Raw genomic sequence first — 27,733 nt, forward strand, 5'->3', positions numbered from 1 at the left:
GGGTGGGCGTGCGCGAGAGGCAGCAGCGCGCCCACCAACAATTAAGAGGCCTATTAAGGCCCTTAATAAATTAATTAAATCAGATTTTTCACTGCCCGTCCAACCGCTCGGTCAGCGGGCGGGTGAAAAGGCCAAGCAGACTTTGGATTTTTGCGGAAACCTCACCCACAGGCCGGATGTTAATTAAAAATAAAATAAAAAGGTTTAAATCTCATTTCTAACATGCCCCTGCTCATGTGACAGGGTCACACGAGGGGATATGGTTACCTTATTTTTTAAAATCTTTATTTGTAATGTTATAAATCTTCAGCTCCCTGAGGCAGCTCTGTGTCTTCAGGGAGCTTTCAGCGCGCGCACTCGCGCGTATGCGCAAACTTCCGTGCTCGCCCACCTCCCGCCCCACCCCCACCCCAGCTCGCGTGAAATCGCGGGCGGCAGTCGGTTTCGTGGCCGCTCCCAGGCCCGCCCGACGAGGTAAAATTCCTGACCCTAATCAAACTGACTGGCAGCACCCCTGAGTCTGAGAGGCGTCGTTAGAGGGAGGGTGAAAAAGCCAGGAGCTGGGCAGCAGAGCAAGCCCGGTGAGTGACTGTGTTGAGAAGCTGAGGCCCCGCATAGGACAGAGATCTGGAGCATCGGCAGTGAATAATCTCTGTAAATAGTTTGTTTCTTGCAGCTATGCTTTCCCTTGAAAGCTTATACAGTTTTGATGCCAGTGGAATAAAGGAACCTTGTTGTATAACCTTTGTGCAGTTGGTGTGCTTAGATCCCATGTTACAAGAGCCAAGCAGTTTCTTGTTTGGCTCTACACTTAAAAGTGCTGCAAGAGTAGCAGAAGGTGAATTGGACTTGTCTTTAGAAACTATAGGGCATATAGTTCAATTTTATAGGGTCCTTTCACATGCTGAATTGAAGCTTGAATAATCCTGTTGCACAATAGTATTCCCTTGCCTTCTTTTGGTGGGCAGCACTGAATCTCGGCTAAGCAATATCCCGTAATCAAACAGGCCATATGGAGGCTCAGAGGCATATAGAGCAGCAATTCTCCCAGGGTCGCAGGAGAAGAGCAGCTGGCCTGCATTGTGAATTTAACTGACATAAGTTGACAGCGGCTCTGTCAAGGCCCTTGGTTGAGCACTGTGAACCTTGACCTGTTGAACAATGGGCAAATAGTGTATGAGGCATGTTATTTTTCATCAAAAGAGGGAGCCCATTTTCTTTTTCAACGTCGCCTAACGAACTCTGGGAGGAATATCACTAAGTGGCCAACCAAAGCCATTTTGGTTGCTAGAAAAGTAATAAAGACTTGCTTTATTTTTGTGAAAATAATCCCTGATTCACAATACTTGGCAGAAAATTGTGCTAGCAAGTAATCTATTAAACCCAGCTGAGCTCTCCATTAATTCCTGCAGCTTCTTTATAAATGAAATTAAATATCAAATCCTACAAAGAAACCATGCCCATTTCTAAGGGAGTGAGTCTGAACCCAATCGGGTTTCTTTCAAAGAGGATTCTCACTGATAGGATTTTTTTTTTAAGGGGTAACCTTACTGATAGAACCTTTTAAGGGGGGAGTTTAAATTTCAAAAACAAGACCATGAATATACCCAGAAATTTGCAGTGAATTATATAACTACCTGCTGTACAGCTCAAATTATTCAGTTATGTGAGCGCAGATGGTGCATCGAACACGCTTTGGAAATTTATTTAAATTTGGGAAATTCTAAATGTTCCGCAGAAATGTTCACTGAACTGGTGGAAACAGCACACAACTTATCTTCACAGGAGCTGCAACCAGCGCAGTGCACATTGTTCCTTCTCGTTAGAAACAACCCTCACGCTGCACAGGCTGAGGATCAAACCCAAGAGTTTGTGCACTTTTGACTTGAAGCTGAGCTGCAGATGGAGACATCTCTGGCAAATGGGCCTCCGCCTTAACAGAGACCACGGAGATTGTCCACCAGTCTCATATCCCGATGCCAAGGGATGGATGCCTTTATCTTGCTTCATTAGGCGCTCCAGAACGACAGACTTGGAGTTCTGCGTGGTTGCCCCATATGGTGTTCTGGTACTTTGTTCTTTGGCTTTGGCACTGTTTCAGACAATCTGTGGCTTACACAGCAGATGGGACTGTGTGATTCTTTAGGTAATGATGCTAGTTTTCAATGACTTCTGGTGGGAGATGGTTCTGTGCACAACACAAGTTCTTATGGGGCAAGCTGTACAGATGGAAGCCTTACAGAAAGGCTGATAGGACAACTATGGGCAAATAGCAGTGGACCCGATTCACCAGCCGCCTGATCATTAAAGCTAGCAATGGAAAAATCAAAAATCTGGGGAGAGAGTAAATTGTGTTCACTGAACCACCCCCCACCCCAAATGTATGATCTGCCCTCACTGATGAGTGAGGATCTAGTGTGGGCATCCAAGAAAATCTACCCCTCTTTCCAAGCAGAAAATGCAGCATGTCTCATTCAGTCCCCGAGAGAGATGACAGGTCAATATTTCAGATGGGTCACCTCATGAGAACTGTCAGGAGAACCTTCTGATCCAGAGGGGAAGAGGGAGGATGAAGCGATCAAAGCCTAGTTTTTCAGGAAGTACACTGGGGCATTGCATGAAAGAAGCTATGCAAGGTAACTGTCAGGTACCATACATACCTAACTGAAATTTTTATTTGTCTATTCTGACATTTTCCTTTATTTTCCCCTTCTATTTAAATTTCACGTTTTAGGAAATACTCCATAACATTACTGGGTGCTCCCAGCACCTGTCCAACGAGTGCCATGGGATCTTTCACGCCCACTGTGCAGAGTGTGTTTAATGTCTCAGCTGAAATATGGCACCTCTGACAGTGCAGCACTCCTTCAGTACTGAACTGGAATGTCATCCTAAATTTTGCGCTCAAGTCCCTGAACATGAATCCACAACTTTCCGACCCAGAGGTGAGAATGTTATCACTGAGCCCTGACTAACACCCACTGATTCATTATCACCCAAAACAAATTTCACCTCCCGATCTATACCCTTAGTGTTAGGTCTGCATTTCATTCTTCTCCACGTAGATTATACACAGCCACTGTTATGTCACTCCAGTTATTTGAACAATCACAAAGTTACCAATAATAATGACTAATTACATTGGTTTGTAAGTAATAAAAGCTTGAAAAGCTTCACACTTCAGATCATCTACTGCAACTAAATGTCAGCAAGGAATAGTATAACAAAAAATGATTAACGTCGTTGAAGTCTCCTGATAAGCAAACCTTCTGGAAAACAGAGTCAGAGTAAAGGAGTTTGAGTGCAGCAGGAATTATTTTTGTATCACTGACCTTCCCTGTGCATGACACAGTGCTGGATCAGCAGGACAACAGTAAGGCTGAAATGATTTGACTAAGGGATGTAAGGAGATCCAATGTTGGCAGTCCTGGAAAGAAGAGGGTTGCGTGGGAGATGGTATGATGAGATTTGATTTTAACACAAAAGAGGACACAGGGAAAAGGAAGGAGTTGGAGCCCAGGAGCAAAAAGGCAGGAAAAGGGAGAAGCTTTGAAGTCCTGGATACACCTGTGCTTCTAGCATTCAGGGAACAATGACATGAAAGAGAAAAGCAAGTTCCTTCAATAATTTGGTATGTATGTAACTTACAATCCAATATAATCTTTACAGGATCGCGATAATGAACTGTACGTAAGCAGGTGACCTGACTTAGACTGTTAGCACAGAGCTGGAGAAATAGGTCTTCAAGTGAAACTAGAGATTAGAAGGTTCTGGTGAAGGGTCATCAACCTGAAACGTTAACTCTATTTCTCTCTCCACAGATACTGCCTGACCTGTTATATATTTCCAGTATTTCTAATTTTTACGATTAGGTTTTGTTGAGCATTGAAAATGGGAAAAACTTCCAATAATAGCAACTAAAATTTCTTCAAAATGGAGCAGGTAAATACTTGGAACTATTGATAATCTCTTAATAAAGACATGGGGATTGCAGTACATGATTAACCCACGCCTGTTCTTTGAGACGCAGGCAGCATATTAAATTCATGCTGCCTGTTATTTCAAATGATTTGTGTGTATAGACAACACTAACTGTGCTGGTCATTGGCTGCACACATTAGCAGGAGACCTGGTGTGTGGTACTTTGAGGCAACTCGCACCACCTTAAAGGAGAGGTGCATTATTGGGCGGTATTTTCCCAAATTTGCACTGAGTGCAGTAGTGGGCGGGTAGAATGGCGTCCCACCCACCGACAGTGATGGTGGGTTTTCGCGCCGTATCATCCTAAACCCTCCTCGTTATTTATGCACTCCCGGGAAACATGCCGTTTCCATGGCAGGCGGGCTCTCTCACATTTGGCTGCTTTGCAAGTCTCACATCCACAACTTGCACGCACTAGCAGCTATTCAACCATGACAGTCACATCACCCAAACACATTGCAAGACACTCACTGATGTACTTCCCTCTTTCTTACAGGAGAAAGTGGCGCATAAACATAGGCAGCAGCAAAGAACTGGAGGGGACAGACGTGCCTGCATGTCTTAATAACATGGAGGAAACAGTAACCATGGCCACTGACTGGCTGAAGGAGTTGATGGTGAGGGTATCTGCACACCTAATCTTCTTTCTCTCATCCCTCTTCTCTGTCATCCCACAATCCCTTCTGACTCAAAAGTTGCAAATGGTGGAAACACTCACTTCTTACTTTCTCTTCTCCCATGACTACAACACCACCCTTGCTCCTTCATTTCAGATACCCAAGAATTGGAACATTCCCAGCCAGTGGAGGAAGAGGAAGAAGATATTGAAGATGAAGAGACACCGTTACTCGATCTGGCATTCGCAGCCACCAGTTCAAAGACTGACAAAAGTATGTACATTGTAGGTTAGGTTAGGGGAGGGATCTCCGGACACAAGTGCACTGGGGCCAGGGGTGGGGGCAAGGATAATGCAGGTGACAGCTTGCTGAAGGGTTTGGTCGTGCACTAGTTTTGATGTAGACGGCTTCAGTGGACCAGGCAACTGAAGAGGGTTGTTGAGCATACACAGCCAAATGCTTGGTGCAACGGGCTGGCCTGACAGAGATCCTATGCACAATGCCAAGGGTAATGGAAGAGTCCAGCGCCAACATCGCACAGGGTTTTTTGCAGAGCTTGAAGCTGTCCTTTCCAACATGGAACAGGTGCTTACCTCCATCAGCACACCACTGGAACCCACCATGACGCACCATCTGATGGCTGATGTCACAGCTTCCATTGCAGCACAACATCCAGCAAAGGTCTGAATGTTGCAATGAAAACTCGGACTGCTGCCATCAGAGCTGTGGATACCACTGCTCGAAGGAGCTTCTAGGGACTCACGGCAATCCATCAACCTGTCCTCCGATACGTCAACAGGATTGCTGAGGTGCTGCCCAGGGCCAGTGGCAGTGGTTCCATGGAACACAAACCTGCTATGTTATCTCTGGATGACAGCTTTTCTGCTCCCACCTTCGCCACTCTGTCAATGCCCTTGCTATTGCCTGTCAGCCAGCCCAGACTGCTGCTGCTGCTGCTGGCCAAGATGGTGCAGTTTGAAGTTGGGTCGTTGAGGCCTAGAGCTGCTTGAGGTGACTCTCAAAGGCCATCTGTAGTCCAGCAGCCTTCCACCAGCCATGCTACAGCCACTGAGGAAGCACCTTGTCGGAGCACTAGGATAAGCAAAGACACGTGGCAGACAGGCACTATGGGAATCCACAAGGGCGATCGGTTTAAACGTATGTGCATTATGTAATGACTGAATTTATAAAATTGGGTTGGACTGTGTATTTTCTGGTGGTTTTTATTTTTGTTTTGTTGCAAAGAGGTCAGTGTGATGTTCAGTGATAGAGGACAGGCAATGAGTGTGAGACTGTCAGTGAATAGGGAAATGTGGTTAAGGTTACTGGTATTGCTCATTAATCATTTGATCACGTGGAGCCTGGGCAGAAAGGGGCTGTTTACACTGTAGTCTTCCTACCTCTTCCCGTTTCTCCACGTCCTCCTCCACCTCTTCCTCATGCTCCCTGCGTCAGCTTCTCACCTGAGAGGCGGTGGAAAGGGCTGTTCTCTCACAATGGCCAGATTGTGCAGCACACAGCATACGAGTACGTGTATTGATATCACCTCGGCTGAGTACTGCAGGGCTCCTCCAAAGCAGTCCAGGTAACATTGCTTGAGGATGCCAATGGTGTACTCTATAATGCTCCTTATGGGAGCATGGGTCTCATTGCATGCCTGATATGCAAGCATACATGGGTCCTGGGCCAGAATCATGAGCCGTGTCATGAGTGGGTCAATCTTGCTGACCAGTAGCCAGCTTTTGATTTGTCATGGTGGGTCAAATAGAGGTGGCACAAACAACTGCCACAGAATGAGGGAATTGTGACTGCTGCCAGGATAACAGGTATCCATCTGCATGATGAGCTGCCTGCAGTCACACACCAGCTGCACATTAAGGGAGCAAAATCCCTTTTGGTTCATGGAAGTGACTGAGCTCGCATGAGGAAGACAATGTGTCAATGCAGTCAATGACGCCCTGCGCCATAGGGGAGCTTGCAATTTGTGCAAACCCTTGTGGCTCACTCCACCTACCTGTCTCTGACAAGAGGCAATGAGATTAAACTGGGCCTCTGCGTACAGAGAGCCTCAGTGACTTGCTCAGTCACTTCAGAAACTGCTAAGATGTTGCTTGTATCTCCAGCTGCAGCCTGGAAAGAGCCAGGTACATAAATACTAAGAGTCATGGTCACCTGGACAGCTGCAGGCAATGCTGCCCTTGCCCTGGTTTGAGGTTGTAGTTGTAGCGGTACATTTGGCAAGTCTCAAGAATTGACGCTTTCTGAAGTTGAGATAAAAGGATCATTCCCCACAGACTTATAGTGGATATGGCCTTTTGCTCAGCCATAACTTCTCCATCTCCTCCCTTTTCTAGCAACTTGTCCTGCTCTGTAAAGCCTCCAATCCTTCTCCCTGTCATGTTCAATTCCCAGTGGAAGCCATCTATCCCTAGAAGTAACTTATTTCAGCACAAATTCTTAAATGTACAAAAAAGTACTTTAGCACCAGCCAGACAACTTCCTATTTCAAAATTTAGCTAAGTATCGGGAAGCTTCAAAAACAAGTACAATTGCATCAGCAACTAGAGGAATAATCTGACAACTAACCTTCAAGTAATTCATGATCCCTTCAAATGGTGTTGGTGTGGATTGCTTTATTGAATTTAAAGTTGTGTTTAGCTGCATGAGATTAAGGCAGGGCTGGAGTACGCAGTTGGAAAATGGCAGTGCTGATGTCAGATTAAAATTGCACGCTGGTTTGCATCATGAACTGCATGATATGGTTGTTGTCATTAGGTGCATACGCAAAAGTCTTTGTCAAGATAGCATCCTGCGCACTTGCCATTGGATTTGTGTGTGCGTCCAAGAACCCATTTTTGAACATTAAACGGTCGTGTAGCACCTAATAAATGGGTGCTACAGAGCCCAGTTCAGCCTCCAATGGGTTGAGAATAGAGTGTGATGATTAAGTTTTCTATGGCACACGATGACTCCCAGGCTCTTGGGATAGAAGACAACGTTTGTTTGAAGGGTGGTACACCAAGATTGAATCATGGATATACAAGGGTGGATGGACATTCTCAACTTTGCCGATCTTCGGAGATCAGAGAGTACTTATTCACAACTTGGCTTAGAGTGTTGGGGGGGCCGATTGGAGGGTTGTATGAAGTCCATGTTGAGGTAGAATCTTCATGATAGAAACAGTGAGTTAGAATGGGCTGAACAGCTTTCCTTATTCTAAGTTTGGTCACATCATTGAACATTAGTCCCTTGATAGGCTAGAAACTGTATGTAACCACAGCTGATTTGTTGAACTACTTGACTATCTTAGCTCCATTTTCTATGACAGTTAACTTGGCATTCAAGTTAACGGGATGAATCCATCCAACAGATGCTGTATAAAGCTGAAGATGATAACTGTATCTTCACTCTAAATAGGCTGAGCTTTGTCAGAACCAATCTTCAATAATCAATGAGTTGTGTGCTGTGGATAGCTACTGAAGAATGAGTTTTTACTTAGGGAGAATCTTGGGCCAAATATGCATTAGGTGCCCAGCTAGTCCACCTGTCAGCGGTGAGCTCAATAACACCACATTTCTTTATGTTTTACTGTTTGATTGATGCTTGGGATAACTCAATGTGAACGTTAATCTGGAAGGCATAGCATATCTGTTTTGCAAATAATTAATCAATTCATGGAACCATGCATCCTTTACAATAAGGTATGGTTCTAAGCCAAGGTCTGTAATTCCCCCATAAACTATGTAATCTTGGCAGCAGTCGATTTCAACTTAGGACCCTGGGGACTGTTAGGCAGGCAGCTCTGACATCCCATTCTTTAAAAGTGATATTTAGGAGGTAAGAGGACAATAAAAGGAGAATGAACAGAGTATAGAGAGAGCATCAGTTATCCTGATTCCTTCATTTAATTTGTCACTGTTAGATCAGACTCAATGAAATGATGACCAACATATTGAGGTTCATCATTATCAGAACCATATAATTACCATCACTCCAATACAACACAGTCTAAAGAAGAGACAACATTACATTAACGTCCTTGCTTTCAAATCTGTTCTCTCCCCTTCTCTGCTTCAGCCACTCTTGAATTGAGAATCTTCCCAGCACCATTAAGCACCAAGGTCCATCTACAACTTTATCTTCTGTGGCACTTTTAACACAGCAAACTGCCCGGATGCTTCACAGACATTGAACAAGTTCAAAAGAGTGAGGGGAGCTGACTAAAGGTACCGTTAAAGGGGTCAGCTTGAAGGAAGCTTTTGAAGGTGGGGAGAGAGGTACCAAGGCAGATTGGCTCAGGAATAGAGTTCAAGAGAGCAGGACTGACCATGACTGAGCACACTCCCCACCTATGGTGCAGCAGGGAATGCACAGCCATTGGGAGACAAGAGAACATGAACTAGGATGGATGACTGGACTAAGAGGTAGGCTGGGATGAGGCAGTGAGCAATTTGTAAATGAAGAGGATTTTCAATTCAATGTGTAGTGAGGACAGGAAACCTACAGGACGGAAGGACTTGCATTTATATAGCGCCTTTCACAACCTCAAGAGGTGCACTCCCAAAGTGCTTGCAGCCAACAAGACAGTTCTGAAGTATAGTCACGGTTGTAATATAGGGAAATGTGACAGCCAATTTGTGCACAGAAATGTCCCACAAACAATGAAATAATGATCACATAATCTGCTTTTAGCAATGTTGGTTGAAGAATAAATGATGCCGCTCCCTTGCTCATCTTTGAATAGTTTTATGGGTCTTTTACATCCGCCTGAGTGGGCAGGGGAGCCTTAGTTTAGCCTCTAATCAGAATCACAAAACCTATGTCAATGTGGCACTCCCTCAGTGCTGCACTGAAGTGTTAGCCTGAGTTATATGCTTCATTCTTGAGCAGGGCATGAACACACAACCTTCTAACATAGAGGCAGGGATATTACCACTGAGCCAAGAATGACACCTAAATAGGGGTGAGCAAGGAAACCGGTGATAAGGACTCCATACAGTTGGGACAGGATGTGCACAGCAGAATCCTCGATGTGTTGAAGTTTGTATAGGGTGGAGACCGGAAGGCGAGCAAAATGGATGGTGGGGGTAGGGGAAGCGGCAGGGGGAGAGAGAAAGGGGGTGTGGGGGACGGATTAGAGCTTTGAAGCCTGAAGATAACAAAAGCGTATAAAAGTAATGCAGCCAATGTGAGGATGAGTGTGGGGTGAAGGTGGGCACTGCAAGAGAAGTGAGTTCAGTGATTATTGAAACTCAGTTCGGGCTCAAATAGAACACTTAAGCTGTGCACTGTCAAGTTCAGCCTAAGTTGAGATCAAATCAAAAATAATTTCATGTTTCATATTGCTGGAAAATGGGATTAGAATAGTTAGACATTTGTTTGACCGGCGCAGACTCGATGGGCCGAAGGGCCTTTTTCTGTGCTGTAGACCTCTATGACTCTATATTTTGCAAATGGTCTATTTGTCTTATAATATGGGTATCTAGCAGTTCAGGAGGAAATATTGTCCAAGGTGCTAGGAGAACTCATCTGCTCTTTTTGACAAGAGGATTGGGATCTTTGAAATCCACTTGCACAAACAGACAAGGCTTTGGTTTAATGTCTCAGTCGAGATATGACACCTCTGGCAATGCAGCACTCTCTCAGTACTGCACTGGTGAGTCAACTGCAATAATGTTGTCAGGACCTGAGCAAGGCTTGAATTCACAACTTTCTGACTCAGAGGAAAGAATGCTACAAATTACCTGCTGCATCCAATTACATTTAATCTTGCTAAAAGGCAAATGATAGAGGACTTTTAGATGTATGAAGAATAAAAAGTGGAATGAAACAAGTTAATCCAGAGTCAATGGGCCGCATCTTCATCTGGGTGCGGAGGCATGTTTTGGTGTGAGAATGGGCATGCTTTGATTTCTTTTTTGGAGGAAATCCAATTTTCCTGACCCTGTGCCATTTTCCTCTGGCCTTTTTGCTGGCTGGGAACGCCTAGTGTGAAAAATGCACACCCACTCCTGCTGAGGTCGAGTTCCAATTTAAAATGTGGGGTGAAAATCAGATTTCCTCCAGCAGACCATTTTTGACTGGCAGTGCGGGGGTTATGGAAGCTCACTAAAAGCAGGATAGGTTTGAGAGTTTGTGAAGAAAGTGGAAAACCTGCTGAGGAGTTGGAAACATCCTGAAAGGTAAATGTAAAATGTTTTCATACCTTACAATGTTATTATTTGGTGCTATATTGTAATGTAGATGTGTTTTTAATGCCACGATTCATCATAGGGACCTGTCCTACAAAGATGAGTTAACCAGCATTGTGTAATTGTTCACATGCCTTACAATACCTTTTCAATGGAGAAAATACCGTAATGTATTTTAAAAATGTTTTTTAAAAAAGGCTTCTGCTTTCATGTTTTTGTGCTCTGATTCAATTGGACTAGCAGATCTGGCTGTTTCAAAAAAAAAACCCCTGCTTCTGAAGATTGAAAAATGGTCTGCGCCTGCTCCCACTCCATTGATTGACACGCACTCTGCTTCGGAATGGATATCTATTCTGTCAGTGGAGCTAAAAGCTTTTGTTACGACAGCTGTTCCATCATGAATGTTTGGCGGGGTTTCAAAAGCATCAGCTCAGCAGGTGGTCTTATTGATCCAAGAACTATTGAAACTTTTTGTGGTTGCTTGTTTACTTACAAACCTATTCGATATTTCAAGGATTGCAACTTAATTTTCCCTTGGGTTTTTTGGTTCAGCATCAATGATAGGAGCATAGGTGTAGGAGTAGGCCATTTGGCCCTTCAAACCTGCTCCACCATTCAACAAGATCATGGCTGATCTAGTTGTGGTCTCAGCTCCACTTTCCTGTCTGCCCCTCATAGCCCTTGACTCCCTTGCCTAACAAAAATCTGTCTAACTCAGCTTGAATAAATTCAAAGGCCCAGCATCCACTACTTTCTAGGGAAGAGAATTCCACACACTAACAACCCTTTGGGAGAAAAAGTTTCTCCTCATCTCTATCTTAAAAGGGGGAAGCTTTTATTTTTAAACTATGTCCCCTGGTTATAGTCTCCCCCGCAAGAGGAAACACCCTCTGGGTATCCACCCTATCAAGTCCGCTCAGGATCTTATATGTTTCAATAATATCACCTCTCATGGTACCTCAGCGAATTTGAATTCAGGGTTTTCTTAGATTAAGGTTTAAAAGTTTTTCAATGATTTAAAAATAATTCCCATTGCTATTGTACGGCCCTTGAGAACTGTACATACTGGGTGAGTGGCTATGGAGGATGTATGGGGCATAGAGGCAGCATGCAGAATGTACAGTGGCATGGGGGAATGTGAGGTGGCATTGGGTATGTGAGGGAGCATGGCGTGGCATGGGGGAATGTAAAGGGTAAACAGTGGCATGGGGGAATGTAAGGGGTAAGCAGTGGCATGGGGGAATGTAAGGGGTAAGCAGTGGCATGGGGGAATGTAAGGGGTATGTAGTGGCATGGGGGAATGTAAGGGGTGTGTAGTGGCATGGGGGAATGTAAGGGGGCATAGGGTGGCATGGGGAATGTGAGGGGGCATTGGGTAGCATGCGGAATATGAGGGGGCATTGGGTGGCATGGGGGAATGTGAGGGGGCATAGGGTGGCATGGGGAATATGAGGGGGCATTGGGTAGCATGGGGAATATGAGGGGGCATTGGGTGGAATGGGGGAATGTGAAGGGGCATTGGGTAGCATGGGGAATGTAAGGGAGCATGGGGTGGCATGGGGGAAATGTAAGGGGTATATAGTGGCATAGGGGAATGTAAGGGGGCATAGGGTGGCATCAGTGGGTGGGGGGGTGGTGACGGGAGTGAGAAATGAGGTTTAGGAGGCCTTTAAACAATGCTGGCAGCTGGGCTGTTGCGTTTGGAGAACCAAGGTGGTTCTAACTGGCCCACCTGCCTCCGCGCCCACACACCTGGCAAAATGCACTGCAAACTGGACCCCTGTGAAAAGGTGGAAATTCCTCATAAAGACACACGAATCGGATGTGCATATTGCAAGCTGTGAAAGTGCACAGGTCAGGTTTTCCTGAGTCCAGACAAAAATTCAGCCCCTATATTTCAAATAAAACCACACATGCAGGACACGGAGACATAGAGACATGCTGGTCAGTGCAAGGTCAAGATGCTCTTGCTCAGAAGATGATTAATATCTGAATGATCACCAGGTAGGGCTCTCAAAAACTCTGAAGACATTCAAGAGAGACAGTTAAATTCTATGATGAGATATGGGTCAAATGAAGGAAGAAAGGTTTGCATTTATATAGTACCTTCCACAGCCTCAGAATGTCCCCACATGTTTTCAAGCCAATGAGGTACTTTTTAGGTGTAGACACTATTGTAGCAAAGGAAATGCAGTAGCCAATTTACACATAGCAATGTTCCATAAATAGGAATCCAATAGTGACAAGATATTCTGTTTCTTTATGCTGTTATTTAAGGGATGAATATTGGCCAAGATACCAGGGAGAACTCCTTGTTCTTGTCCAAAATATTGCCATGGAATCCTTTATGCCCACCTGAGGGGGCAGACAGGACCTCGGTTTAACATCTTATCTGAAAGCAGTACCTCCGACAGTGCAGCACTCCCTCAGTACAGCCTAGATTTCTGCCTGGAGTCAGCCTAGATTTTTGCATTCAAGCCCTTGAGTGGGACTTGAACCCACAAATTTTGGACTCAGAGTCAAGAGCCACATCTCATTGCCTGTATGAAGTGTTGTGTTTCAGTTTAGTTTAGATCAACCAAGTCCACAGCTATCTCACAGTTTGATGTTCAACTCAATAGCATAGAAAGAAGAAAAGTGCTGACTGCTCACCACCCTCTTTACATTTCATTCTTAAAGTAGGGCAGACTCACAGCGCTGGTTGCTTCCATTGGGAGGCTCATTCACATAATACATTACTTAATAGTTGCGATCTGCAGTTTCTCTGTTATTAAAAATATTTTGTTTTAATTTGCCAGTCAGTTCCTGTTCAGTGAATAAAATGTTTTCCCAGAACACTTTATTCTGCTCTCACAAGTCCCTGTGTAGGTGTAAGAATTTTTGTATTGCAATTTTCCACAAAATCCCACTGGTTTACCCTCACTCTCAGACTGAGAGCACTCGATGAATGGGCTGAGGCCACTGTGTGGGAGACCACCAAGGTTGAAAGAAATGGGGAAGAAAACTGAGGTGGACCACAAATGCATATTTAGTAAACAGCAAGTTTCATTCTTAAAAGCTTCCAGTGGACTTGAATAAAAAGCAAACTGAGGGAGGTAAGAAGGATGTGTCAGCCCAGGCTCAGGTGGTATTCCTCTTGCTGCTGAGGCAAAGCTTGTGAGTTCAAACCCCATTCCAGTGATTTTAACATACAGTCTAGTACTGAGGGAGGACAGTTGGAGGAGTGAGACATTAGGGTTTTGGGTGAGATATTTTGGGTGAGACATTAAACTGAGGTCCCTTCTACTGTCGCGGGGGAATGTAAAAGATCCCATAGCATTATTTTGAAGAAAAGCTGGGAAGTTAATCCCAGTGTTCTGGTCAATATTTATCCCTCAATCAACATCATAATTAAAAACATTATCACAGTACTGCTTGTGGGACCTTGCTGTGCACAAATTCATTGCTGTGTTTTCTGCATTATAACAGTGACTCTCTCTCTTCAGGTACCATGCCCTAAAAGAGCATTGGCAACAATGGACTTCTTTGTTGGTTCATGATTATGCTTGGCAAGGTACCGCAGTGGGTTGTCAGTGCCTTCTACAAATGGCTGACCAGGAATCTCTCCCACTCTTACCATCTACCATTGGTGTGTGTTGGACAAATTTACAAGTTGATACTCAACCTGTTTGGCCATGTTATGAACACACCTTCCTCAGCCATCAAGTCCTGGAGTGGGACTTGAACCTAGAACTTCTGGCTCAGAGGCAGGGTCATTACCCACTGTGTCACAAGATCTCCACAACTGTGACTACATTTCAGAAAAGTACTTAATTGGCTGCAAAGCACGCCGGGACATCCTGAGGTTGTGAAAGGTGGTACATAAATGCAAGTCTTTCTTCCTTCCTTTTACATAAAGCAAGTTTTTTCTCTGTTTCAAGAGTTGCACAGTCTTGGGAATTCTGGTCTGATATACTGATCCAATGGGAATGCCACCAGATTGGCAGTGAGGTGGGAAGCCATGCTGGAAGGGGAGTACAATGCTGTAGTGCTAATCTTCTGACCTGTGCTTCCTTCCAAAATTGGAATCAGTGGATATGTCTGTTTACTCCGAGGAGGACCCACCATGTACAACCTATACCCTACAGGAGATCTCTTGTTCCACCATACAGACCCTCGCGATCTGTGACTGTTTCTATGCAGAACAAAATCAAAGAACATTAAACCCTGTGTACAGTTAACTTACACATGACGTTGAGGAAGACATGACCATATGCTTCCAGAAACTTCTTGCGGTTTGTCCTGTCATAGATCCCAACGTGGCATTCGAAAGGCCCATTATCTAAAATGCGGACTTCTGGAATTCTGTTTTTTTTAAAGAAAGGAAGAAAATAAGTGGAAAAAAATTAGACACATTTCACTGAACAAAAACAGGATTCAGTCCCACTTTAGTACTAATATACAATGGGGGAAATTTTCCGAACTGCTCTCCCACTCTTGAAGGGAGCGCAGGTTGGAACTGGATTAGAACTTTGTGGGCCTACTTGTAGCTGTGCTTCATGTCAGTATAACTCTACTGGAAATGCTGGATGTGTAATTACCCCTATACAGACTGAATATAACTCTGGGGCATTTACGGTTTTTCATGGTCTGAACCATAGAAAGGCAGTCTGGTCAGTAAAAGGATGCGCAGATGTGGAATAAAAGAGATGCCTTCATACCAAAGTCAGTCTAGGTCATACTTGAATATTATAACACTAAGTGACTCTATCTGTCTCACTATTTTTCAATGACTTTTGTGATCATCAAAATGTGGGAGTGCTGGGGAAATGGAACATTGCCAGCGTGGGACAATGCCAGATCAGGCAAAGCACGGATGCAGAGTGGACGATCTCCAATATTGGCTCAGCAACAAATCTCAATGAGTACTGCATACTGCGGCAGTGGGAGACTTTTCCATTTCCCATAGCTGAGGAGCTGTGGCCTTCCTGAGGGCGATGCTAATTTAGTGCCCATTACTGTTAAATTGAATTGAGAGGACCTGGACTGAAACGACCACAAAGGAGACTTACAGCCATGCCAGCTTCTACTCTACCATTCCATCCATCTGGACTGAGTCAAGTCCAGGTGTTAAGCGTGAAAGGGCAGTGTCTAACTCAATACACCACTGTCCACAACTTTTACTTTCTTAAAGCAAAATGACTAAGGATTAAATTTGTTTGATACATGGCTGAGTTTATTCAGACAGACATTTCCTACATTACAACAGTTACTACACTTTAAAAGTACATCATTGGCTGTAAAGCGTTTTGAGACGTCCGGTGGGCATGAAAAGCGCTATATAAATGTAAGTCTTTCTTTCTTTGAGCACTGCTGCTGAGTATAATCATTAATTAACAATTATTTAGGAGTATCACATATTTCCAAATTAACCTCAAGCAGTGGCAAATCAGGAGGGTGCTTTTCAAGACCCACGTTTATTAGGGGACGAACATCACAGAAGTTGCGCTTCCAGCATAGACAATCACTCTATGGGTAGGAAAATTGGACAATCAAGAGTGGATATTGGACTGCTCAATTTGAAGCCCTTGATTTTTTTGGTCACTAATATGAATAACCAGCAAATCGGGTGACCCATAGCCGACTATCCAATCTGCCTGTCGGTTTATCAACTGCGGCTGAGATTCAGTTTATCACCAGGTCGAATTCTTCATTTGAAAATCATCTATAGATTTACAAGGTCATTTTTGCATACAAAATATAAGCCACCCTAATTTGTTCTAAATTGCCAGTTCTATTTGTATAGACATGTAAACCCTTTGACTATTCATTGCTGGGCAAGAGAACAGGGTGGAGTGTTAAAATGGCAAGCGACAGGGAGCCCACATGTCTGTCCTTGGCTTGCTGCATTGTTCCAGTGAAGCCCAACGCAAACTGGAGGAACAGCACCTCATCTTCCGACTAGGCACTTTACAGCCTTCCGGGCTGAATATTGAATTCAACAACTTTAGATCTTAAACTCCCCCTCCCCCCATCCCCACCCCGTTTCTCCACCCCCCCCACTTTTTTTTCAATAATTTATATAGATTCTTCTTTCCCCACCTATTTCCATTATTTTTAAATCTAAAACTAAAACCTTGCTAGTCTTTCCACCCCACCCCCACTAGAGCTGTACTTTGAATATCCTGTCTTCCATTCTTAATTAGCACTTTTCTCAGACAAATATCACCACCTTCAACACCTCTTTGACCCTTTTGTCTGTGACATCTTTTGATTATCTGCTCATCTCCACAATCACCACACCCTCAATGTCTCTCTCTCTCTCTCTCCCCCCCCCCCCCCCCCCCCCACCCACCTTAAACCAATTTATATTTCTCCCTTCTTCTAACTATGCTTCAGTTCTGCCGAAGGGCCATGAAGGCTCGAAACGTTAACTGATTTCTTCTCCGCTGATGCTGCCAGACCTGCTGAGTTTTTCCAGGTAATTCTGTTTTTGTTTTGGATTTCCAGCATCCGCAGTAGCTTTTAGCTTTTTGTTTTTATCTGTGTGTAAACTCAAGCTGGCTGTCAGAAACCTGACTGTTGGCCAATAAAGTGGAAGCACATGTTATATTCTGATTGCGAAACCAAGTGTAAAAGGTCATGGCTCATAGAGCAGAAATCATCGGGAAAGGAATACGAGCAAGTTATTACTGGTGCTGCCAAGCTCTGAGAGCCTGAATACTGGAGGAGGAGACAGCAATTCAGGGACCGAGGGAACCAAGGAATTCCACAGTTTTGAGGTTCTGTGGAAGAGTAAGAAAGGCAGGGTGACGAGTCTTGATTTGAACACAGTGAGGGTGCCGAGTGTAGAGAAACGTTGTTTGCAACTCAAAGCAACGTGAGGAATCATTTAGAGAGGATCGATGACAATTGTAATATTGATAAAATAGAGAGAGAGCCCAAGAGGTTGGGAAGGGGAGCAAGAGGCAAGAGAGAGATCAAGCTTCTTAAGGAAAAGCTTTTTTAAAAATTGAATTCTGTGCAGGAGTGGACGGGTCGACGGAAGTAGTATTAAAAGAACTTTACCAGATTTAGATCAGGATTCTGGCCTTAAATGGAGATGAGTTTTGTAAGAAATGTTGAAGGGAAAGGAAAAGTTTGGCATGCGCAAGAAAACAAAGGTTCCCGGAGGCAGCATTAGTGTTGGAGAAGGTGTGGGAATCCCATCTGAGAGGGAGACAAAGGCTGTTGCTCAGTGAGGGAGGGCTGTGATAGACCCATGAAAGGTAAGAGGTGGGAGTTATTGCTTCGAGCTGCCAGGCATGAAGAAACTGTCCTTGAATAACTGAAAGAATCAAGAGGTCTAAAGCAGTGTACAAAATGACCAAAAAAAAAACCCCCAGCTTCCTTTTTAAAGTCATAGCGTTATATAGCACTGAAACAGGCCCTTCTTTAGGTGAGAGAATAATTGTGGGATGAGGATAGAATGAAGATTCATGGAGATTATGAGAAGGAGAGGTTGTGGAACTGGCAGGCAGGCAAACTGTGCCCTTGGAAACATACCCCAGTGCGAGTCAGGACCATTCCAGTTAGCAATGAGAGAGAAAAGTATTTCTAATTAAAAAGGGCTGATTCTTTTTAAAGAATTGGGGGTGTGTGTGTGTGTGTGTGTGTGTGTGTGTGGGGGGGGGGGGGGCTGCTACTTAACCAAACCTGATCCTGTCCTCACTCTATGTGCTCAGATTTTCCTGCATCACAGATAGCTCGCAGGGACCAAACTGGCTGATTTTACCCTTCATAAGTTGAAAGTGTTATAATCAATGGTGGCACCAAGCTGCCATCTTGGCTGAGACCAGCTAGGTCAGTAAGGATTAGGGATTGGTGCTGGGGTCTTCCTGTTCAGTAAGACTCGGTTCCACACGGAACAGTATATTCTCCAGTTGAGTTATCGGGAAGCCAATTGGAAAATACTTCAGATTTCATTCTGACCTTTTGTCAGTCAACAGATTTAAAAGGATTTGATAGGCAACATGATTAAGTAGGATGTTGAAGGAGTTGGAATGAATAGTTCATGTTTAACACTCAGTCTATTCTCAGTGGAACTCCAATTGTCATGTTCATGATGAACAGCTTAGCTACTGTCAATCACTCAGCTGTAGCACAGTTTACCTTAGTAATCCTGTTGTGCAATTCTAATCAGGAATTACCAATGCTGGGCATTGTCAAAAAAGGATTCTGTTTGTAGCGGTAAACACAAGGGTCTGCTTTGTTCCTTGGTTTGATCATCAAGATGAGTTAGCAGATCCCGGCCCAATTGGGATCATGAGTTCCATGAGCTGGGGGTGGTGCAACCAAAATGACAGCATTGGTGGGGGTGGGGGTGGGGGGGGGGGATGTGTGACTCCGGATTGCTCTTCAGTGCCCCCTGCTGATAAATGAATGTATGTGGTCGCTGGATGAGGTCAGCATTGGGCATGGTCATGACAGCTTTCCCCACAGTCCAATAACCTGCTGCCATTCATTGACTAAGTATGAAGGTTGAATTCACCCACCAACACTCTGGAGCACTACCCCAGTGAGGAAGGGGGAGATATTATGCAAGAGAATTTTTTAAAAAGTATTTAATCGAAGTATTTTTATCGTCATCATACATTATGCGGTTTCATTTATATTTCAGCTTTCAGTGCTATGCTGCATATTTAAAATCCAGCCAGCATAGAAAGCTTATTTATTAAGAACTCTTATCCCCTGCAGCATTTGAAAAAGATTAATATGATATTTTCTCTGTCTGGAGTCAGTCAATACATTTTAGTGCTTATTAAGGTTAAGTCAGTGATGCCAGTGTTGGAATTGAAACCTTCTCCTACTTTAGGGAGGCTAAATGTCAACACCCCAATGCTCTGAGCTGAGCTTAAATGCAGGGTAAAGTTGCCTCTACACTCACCCAATAGTATATCTTAACTCCAGCCTTCAACGGACACCAAGTAGGGAGTGAATCGAGATTGTCACTGGATGGGCACTCGAGTGAAATAAACTTGCCAGGCTACGTGGATAAAGTGGGGGAATGGGACTGACTTGATTGCTCTACAGAGAGCCTGCATGAACCTTATGGGCTGAGTGGCCTCCTTCTGTGCTGTAATGACAATAAAACTTATTCCCCGTAGATTCCCTGCAGTTAGTGGAGAGGGGGTTTCCATTCCAGCTGCTCCAGCAGGATTCAAATCCGATTCCGGTGGATTTTGGATCCAGGTTCTGAAGGTAAAAGAAAGAGGGGTCTTTTCTTCTGGACAGTTTTCCTCCCATCGCTTCTCTCCTCTCCTGAAGGTGTTGATTCTCTGGCACGACACTGTTGTGTTAGTGCTGGTTGCCAAATCCCTCAGTAACCCAGAGCCCAAGCAACCGTTATTAGCGTGTGAGCGTTGATGGCGAGCATGGCAGGCTATTAACTATCAATCATCGGGCTCACCCAGCCCACTGTGGTACGAATGCTATCATTGGACTCACTACTTTAGACTAGGGGAGGCATTATTGTCCAGTATTTCCTGCTGGAAAATGGATATAAGGGGATGTGAAAGCAGGATTATGTTTAGTTTATATTCCTGGTTAGCTGAAATGAAGAAAGAAAGGCTTGCATTTATGTAGCACCTTTCACGACCACAGGACTTCCCAAAGCACTTGATAGCCAATGAACTCCTTCTGAAGTGCAGTCACTGTGATAATGTAGGAAACACAGCATCTACTTTATACTCAGCAAGCTCCCACAAACAGCAACGTGATAATGACCAGATAAACTGTTTTAGTGATCTCAGTTGAGAGACAATTATTGGCAGGGACACCAAGAGAACTCCCCAGCTCTTTTTTGAAATAGTGCGATGGGACTATTACATCTACTGCAGAGTGTGATGGTCTCTTGCGATCTGCTGCCACCATATATGTTCAGGGCCTCGATGTAGACTTCAAGGGATCCGTCTCTATGCTATCTATGCTCAGCAAGATATTGAGACTGACAAGGGTTCTGGTCGAACACAATTACAAGAAGTTTATTACTAACAACAACTATATACCGCTCTGCACAGGCCTTGATCTAGCCTGGGTCCTGACAGTTACATAGGCTGATTACTTGACCATATTCCTGACTCATAAGGTCTTACTGATACAAAGTCACAGGTAATAGTGAACATCTGACATGGAGGTTGCACCTTTTATCCTCCAGCCTTACACATGGTGATGTCATAGTGATGTAACTATGCAGCTTCTTAAGGGTACATGTCATTGTCTGCACTGGAATGCGTATAATATCACAACAAAGAGGGCAGACAGGACCCATTTGAAAAATCACAGCTTTTGACAGTGCAGTGCTCCCTCAGCACTGTACTGGGGAGTGTTTTGTGCATAAGTCTGCTGCTAAACTCATACATGAAGAACGCACAGATGGATGAGGTACCAGAGGGCATTCTGTGCTAATGAACCTGCACCCAAGCACCAAGTCACCACATTCAGGAGTAGCAGTGTAGGGTAGGGAGATATTAGACTGTATCTCAGCAGAGGAAAGGAATGGGGAGAAAATTGACAAATTCAGCAACTCATCATGGACTGGCACTTGAAGCTGAGGTTCAGTGCTCTACCATATGGCACATTTTCTGACAGAATATTGAGAAACTTCAACTTAAATATCTTTGAAACCAATTGCAATAAAAGGTGTTTAAGAACGGAAGAAACAAGAAAGCATTGGATGTCTTCGTCATTGAAAATCGGCAGGGGGGTGGAGGTGGTGGGGAGGGTTGCTGTGTCAATCATTTGTGGAAGCTGAAGTTCAATTCTCTTCCTCAAATGATTATGTAAATTAAAATTATTTCTGAGGTACAATACAGGACTTTCATAGAATCATTTCAAATATTGACAGTGCCTCCTGCTTTGGGAAAGTCAGTGTCAACAGAACAAAGGCAGGGCAAAGCTGCACCAACCTGACAATTTATAATAGTCTAAACCACATCATTCCTCACAGCATTCAGATTAGATATCCTTGTGAGAATTAAACCTAAGTTGGCTGGCATTCTGCTGAGGCGAGGAAATCTGGCATCCAGAATGAGATAATATTGGCTAGAAATGGTCAGAGAGAATAAAAGGGCAAAATAAATGAGGTGCATCAAGGTGTTTCAAATGATTGCTTTTATTTCAAGTGTTTATTTTAGTTTTTAAAGCAGAACGCTACCCCTGACATTCAGGTAATTTTATTACTGTAATATTAGTGTTTGTTTCAGTATTATGGTGTTTGCTGAAAGCTGTTTATAAAACAGCTGGCCCAGGGAGATGGTAATTTCCCTGGACCTGTCAGAAGCTTGATGTACTAAATGAATCATATTTAGGGTTGGAGCTGTTACAGAGTGTTCAATTTGGTTGCTGATCTCAGCACTCAGCATTTTGTGCTAGGGGGTTGAGATGGTGCAAATGCGAAAGCAACGTTCAAATAGATGTTTTTGGAAGATTATTCCGTGGCACTTCTTCCTTTCTTTCCTCCTGCTCTTGTCGCCTTGGCTATGTAGCAACTGCAGGCAACAGGTTGGGTGCATCAGCCTCTAGCAACACCAATCAGAAGCCAGCCACTAGGAACCAGATTGAGGTTAAACATTCACTTTTGACGCTACTTCCTACCCATGAGGAGGAGTTTGTTCCTTACAATGGCACAGCTGACTTGGGGACTTGTGTGCTGGGCACTGCACTGCCAATAAAAGTGCCCTCATTTCCACACTGGGCTATCTATTTTTCACTAGAACAAACTGATGCTATTGTCCTGTAAAGAATATCTAATCCTGTGAAACAGTCAATTATCAGATCCATTTCTCAAAATTATTTGTGCGAAAGCTGAGAATGAGACATGCAGGAGCCATTTAACAAGGCTCAAATCTAGTGTTCCTTTAGCAATACATGCAAAAACTGTTTCTGAATGTAATGTTCAGTTGTTCAATTGTTCTGTGTTTGATCATCGGAGTCTGTTTACTATTGATGCTCACTGTGCTTGATTGGTTAAGCCTGGATGTGGACTCAGAGAAAAGTAAACAAACTGTAGACAGAGCTGGAAGCTGGCGTTAGAAGCACGGAGTAGACATTTTAAAGCATTGTGAATAAAACCTGTTACACATGTAGAAACTGGTGTCATCTCCGCAAATATCTGAGATATAAAATATACAATACTGAACACCTGAGGGTGAGGGAACCCATAACAAACAGGAATGAGGTGTCCCTTATTCCCCAGTGTGCACTGTACATAGACAGGAAGAGATACCAAATCACACAAGTTGTACAGTATCAGATGGAAATTAATTGTTCCATTTTATCCGGAGTACTGTACGCAAACAGGAGCTGACTCTGAGACACATACAAGCCACACGAGGATCGATCATTCCCTTTTACCTGTTGTGCATTGTATGTATGCACAAGTTAATTCTGAGACATTTACAAGGTGTAGAGAACCAAATGGAAGTGAATCATTCCTTTACCTCGGGTGTGCTGCACACGCACAGGAGCCAACAGTGCCAGATGTGAGGGAATTGTTAACTTTTACCCTGCGCAGTATAACATACAGGAGCCAACATTGAGAAATGCATGAACTGTACAATATTAGACAGCTGGAAATTATTATCTTTTACCATGGATACAATGAAGGCTAATTTTAGTAAGGTTTAAAAGCCATTTTCGACACTAACTACCTGCTGTAAACAGTATCACAGACAGTGCCATATTACTCAACAGTAATCCACAGGAGACTGATAACAGTACTCTGTAAATGCCTCATCATAATTGCATATAAAATAAAGGAGGCTTGTGAGTTACTGCACAGTTGGAATCTAATCAAATTGTTCAGTGGAGATTTTATAGCTTAGGAATGATCCATAACCATGATACAAGCCTCAAGTATTTCTCTAAAACATTCCTGGGAATACTTTACTATTTAGAATATTTTTACTGTTCCCATTTTTATGGGGATTATTTGTATTTATGTTAGTGTTTTGAGCTGGGAGCAACTGTCACTGAGAGAGGGCACCATAACTGTGGGATTGACTTCTCACCATGGGATTGGGGGCTGTCAATTTGGAAGGGACTATCAATGTGGGATCAGACTATATGTGAGATTTAATTTTCAATACAAGATTCTGCTGCCTTTAGGAGACTGGACAGTCAATATGATGGGGAATCCTTACCGTAGGATCTGACTGCCTGTGGGAGAGGGGACCCTCTCCAGAAGCAACATTTGCCCTGCGAGAGCAAATATTTTTTGAATTTCATTTACGGGATGTGGGCATTGCTGGCTAGGCCAGCATTTATTGCCCATATCTAACTGCCCTTGAGAAGGTGGTGGTGAGCTGCCTTCTTGAACCGTTGCAGTCCACGTGGTGTAGGTACACCCACAGTGCTGTTAAGGAGGGAGTTCCAGGATTTTGACTCAGCGACAGTGATGGAACGGTGATATCTTTCCAAGTCAAGATGGTGAGTGGCTTGGTGGGGAACTTCCAGGTGGTGGTGTTCCTATGTGTCTGCTGCCCTTGTCCTTCTCAATGGTATAGTGGTCGTGGGTTTGGAAGGTGCTGCCTAAGGAGCCTTGGTGAGTTTCTGCAGTGCATCTTGCAGATGGTGCATACTGCTGCTACTGTTCGTCGGTGGTGGAGGGACTGAATGATTGTGGATGTGGTGTCAATCAAGTGGGCTGCTTTGTCCTGGATGGTGTCAAGCTTCTTGAGTGTTGTTGGAGCTGCACTCATCCAGGCAAGTGGTGAGTATTCCATCACATTCCTGACTTGTGTCTTGTTGATGGTGGACAGGCTTTGGGGAGTTGGGAGGTGAGTTACTTGCTGCAGGATTCCTAGCCTCTAACCTGCTCTTGTTGCCACCATATTTATTTGTCTAGTCCATTTGTTTCTGGTCAATGGTAACCCCCCAGGATGTTGACAGTGGGGGATTCAGCAATGGTAATGCCATTGAATGTCAAGGGGCAATGGTTAGATTCTCTCTTCTTGGAGATAGTCATTGCCTGGCACTTGTGCAGCACTTGTCAGCCCAAGCCTAGATATTGTCCATGTCTTGCTGCATTTGGACACGGACTGCTTCAGTATCTGAAGAGTCACAAATGGTGCTGGAATAGTGCAATCATCAGTGAACATCCCCACTTCTGTCCTTATGATGGAAGGAAGGTCATTGATGAAGTAGCTGAAAATGGTTGTGCCTAGGACACTACTCTGAGGAACTCCTGCAGTGATGTCCTGGAACTGAGATGTTTGACCTCCAACCACCACAACCATCTTCTTTTGTGCTAGGTATGAATCCAACCAGCAGAGAGTTTTCTTTCTGATTCCCATTGACTCCAGTTTTGTTAGGGTTCCTTGATGCCACACTCAGTCGAATGCTGCCTTGATGTCAAGGGCAGTCACTCTCACCTCACCTCTAAAGTTCAGCTCTTTTGTTCATGTTTGAACAAGGCTGTAATGAGGTCAAAAGCTGAGTGACCCTGGCAGAAACTAAACTGAGCATCAGTGAGCAGGTTATTGCTAAGCAAGTGCTGCTTGACAGCACTGTTGATGACCCCTTCCATCACTTTACTGATGATGGAGAGTAGACTGATGGGGCGGTAATTGGCCGGGTTGGATTTGCCCTGCTTTTTGAGTACAGTACATACCTGGGCAATTTTCCACATTGCCGGGTAGATGCCAGGCAGGTAGGGTTGTAGCTGTACTGGAGCAGCTTGGCTAATGGTGTGGCAAGTTCTGGTGCAGAAGTCTTCAGTACAATTGCTGGAATATTGTCAGGGACCAAGCCTTTGCACTATCCAGTACCTTCAGCCGTTTCTTGATATCATGTGCAGTGAATCGAATTGGCTGAAGACTGGCATCTGTGATGCTGGGGACCTCCGGAGGAGGCTGAGATGGATCATCCACTCGGCACTACTGGCCTTATCTTTTGCACTGGGCTCCTCTATCATTGAGGATGAGGATAATTGTGGAGCCTCCTCCTCCAGTGAGTTGTTTATTTGTCCACCACCATTCAAGACTGGATGTGGCAGGACTGCAGTGCTTTGATCTGATCCGTTGGTTGTGGGATCACTTAGCTCTGTCAATCACTTGCTGCTTATGCTGTTTGGCACATAAGTAGTCCTGTGTTGTAGCTTCACCAGGTTGACACCTCATTTCTAGGTATGCCTGGTGCTGTTCCTGGCATGCTCTTCTGCACTCTTCATTGAACCAGGGTTGATCCCCTGGCTTGGTGGTAATGGTAGAATGGGGAAATGCCGGGCCATGAGGTTACAGATTGTGTTGAATTACAATTCTGCTGCTGCTGATGGCCCAGGGATGATTAGTCTCGAGTTGCTAGACCTGTTCGAAATTTATCCCATTTAGCATGGTGATAGTGTCACACATGATGGAGGGTATCCTCAATGTTTAAAAAGAGAATATAATTTTTCCTAATATTACAGTGGGATACTGAAGCAGGCTTGTGAGGGCTGTGTGTGTGTTGTGTGTGTGACTAATTTAAACTGAAGACAGTCAGACTGCAAGGTTTGAATCATCAAAGGGTTAGGTATAAAAGCAGGCATTTTGAAATAGAGACAGGGAAGCTAAGATGTGACCACAGTAGATAGATACAGGATGAATGGGAATTTGCATTAGAAGATAAGTGAGGAGTGAATTGTTAGCTGTTGAATTTCAAGAAGTGTAACAGGAAGTTTTACAACTGGCAAAATTCGTAAATAAATAAGGCAAGGTAATTAAGTTCATTTTTCCCAAAAGTACTGGCCATAATGACAACATGAAAGATTTTTATATTCCGGGAAAGGTAACTTCTAAAGAAAGTTTAGAACAATGGGTTTACTGATTAAAGAGGAGAAGATATATTGAAGGGAAGATTGAAAGCTGTATGAGGTGAGTGGTCATTTTAGATCTTGAAAGGTAGGCTGTGTGAAGACACACCTGTGAAAAATAACCTCTAGAGACCCCAGAGAAGTGCTTGTTTGTTCCAGAAATCAAGGTTTTGTTAAAAAGCCTTGAATTTCCATTGTGGAGCGAGAAGCTGTGAAATATCTCCCTTATAGCAACAGTGGGTGTCTATGTTTTATAGATTAAGATGTTTATAGATTAAGAATCTATTTGGAGTGTTGCCTGGAAAAGGGTGTTTATTTGGGAGTCTAGCTAAGTAGAAATCTTTTGGGAAATATTATAAGACTAAATTTACTTGTGTAACTGTAACCTTATGTGTTTAAGTTTTTCTTTGTTAATAAATGTTTTATTTTAATATTTAAAATCTCCAAAAGTCATAGTGGACTCTTTGCTTCTGACTTCAGTGCACATACCTTGTAATAAAATACAAATTGCAAACCGTTGTGATAGCGTGGCCAAGTTTCCTTTTGGGGTTTGGTCAGCTCGGCAACTACCATTGGCCATATCATAACAATCTGCAGATGGGACTTCATATCCACAAGGACTGTGAAGTGGTCACTCCTACCAATTCTGCATCTGCAGCAGGCAGGTTGGTGAGGATGAGGTCAAGTATGTTTTTCCCTCTTGCTGGTTCCCTCATCGCCTGCCACAGACCCAGTCTAGCAGCTATGTCCTTTAGGACTTGGCCAGCTCAGTCTGTGGTAGTGTTACTGAGCCACTCTTGGTGATGGCCATCCAGAGTACAGAGTGCATTCTGTGCTCTTGCCACCCTCGGTGCTTCCTCCAAGTGGCGTTCAACATGGGGAGTACTGCTTGATCAGCTGAAGGGGGTAGGGGCGGCAGTATGTAGTAATCAGGAGGAGATTTCCTTGACCATGTTTGACCTGTCATGAGACTTCATGGGGTCCAGAGTCGATGTTGAGGCCTTCCAGGGTAACTCCCTGTCGTGAAGCTATTAGTGTATATAATATTTTTGGAAAATATTTTTCTTTTAAAATAGAGGTTTAGCCTGTGGGTGTGTCATAATTGGATTAAAGCTAGCTAGTCTGGATGCTTTGAT

General features: G+C 44.0%; 1 protein-coding gene across 1 annotated transcript in view; it reads right to left on the reverse strand.

Annotated features, from left to right (window-relative positions):
• The window catches only part of LOC144691194 (immunoglobulin superfamily member 21-like), a 286,249-nt gene that overhangs the window by 134,731 nt on the left and 123,785 nt on the right, over positions 1 to 27,733 (reverse strand). Inside the window, exon 4 of the mRNA XM_078559256.1 lies at positions 15,015 to 15,133. Coding sequence (XP_078415382.1) covers positions 15,015 to 15,133 — 119 coding nt within the window. The remainder of the gene's footprint in view (positions 1 to 15,014; positions 15,134 to 27,733) is intronic.

This window comes from Cetorhinus maximus, chromosome 15, assembly GCF_964194155.1.
Source record: "Cetorhinus maximus chromosome 15, sCetMax3.hap1.1, whole genome shotgun sequence".
Taxonomy (NCBI): Eukaryota; Metazoa; Chordata; class Chondrichthyes; order Lamniformes; family Cetorhinidae; genus Cetorhinus; species Cetorhinus maximus.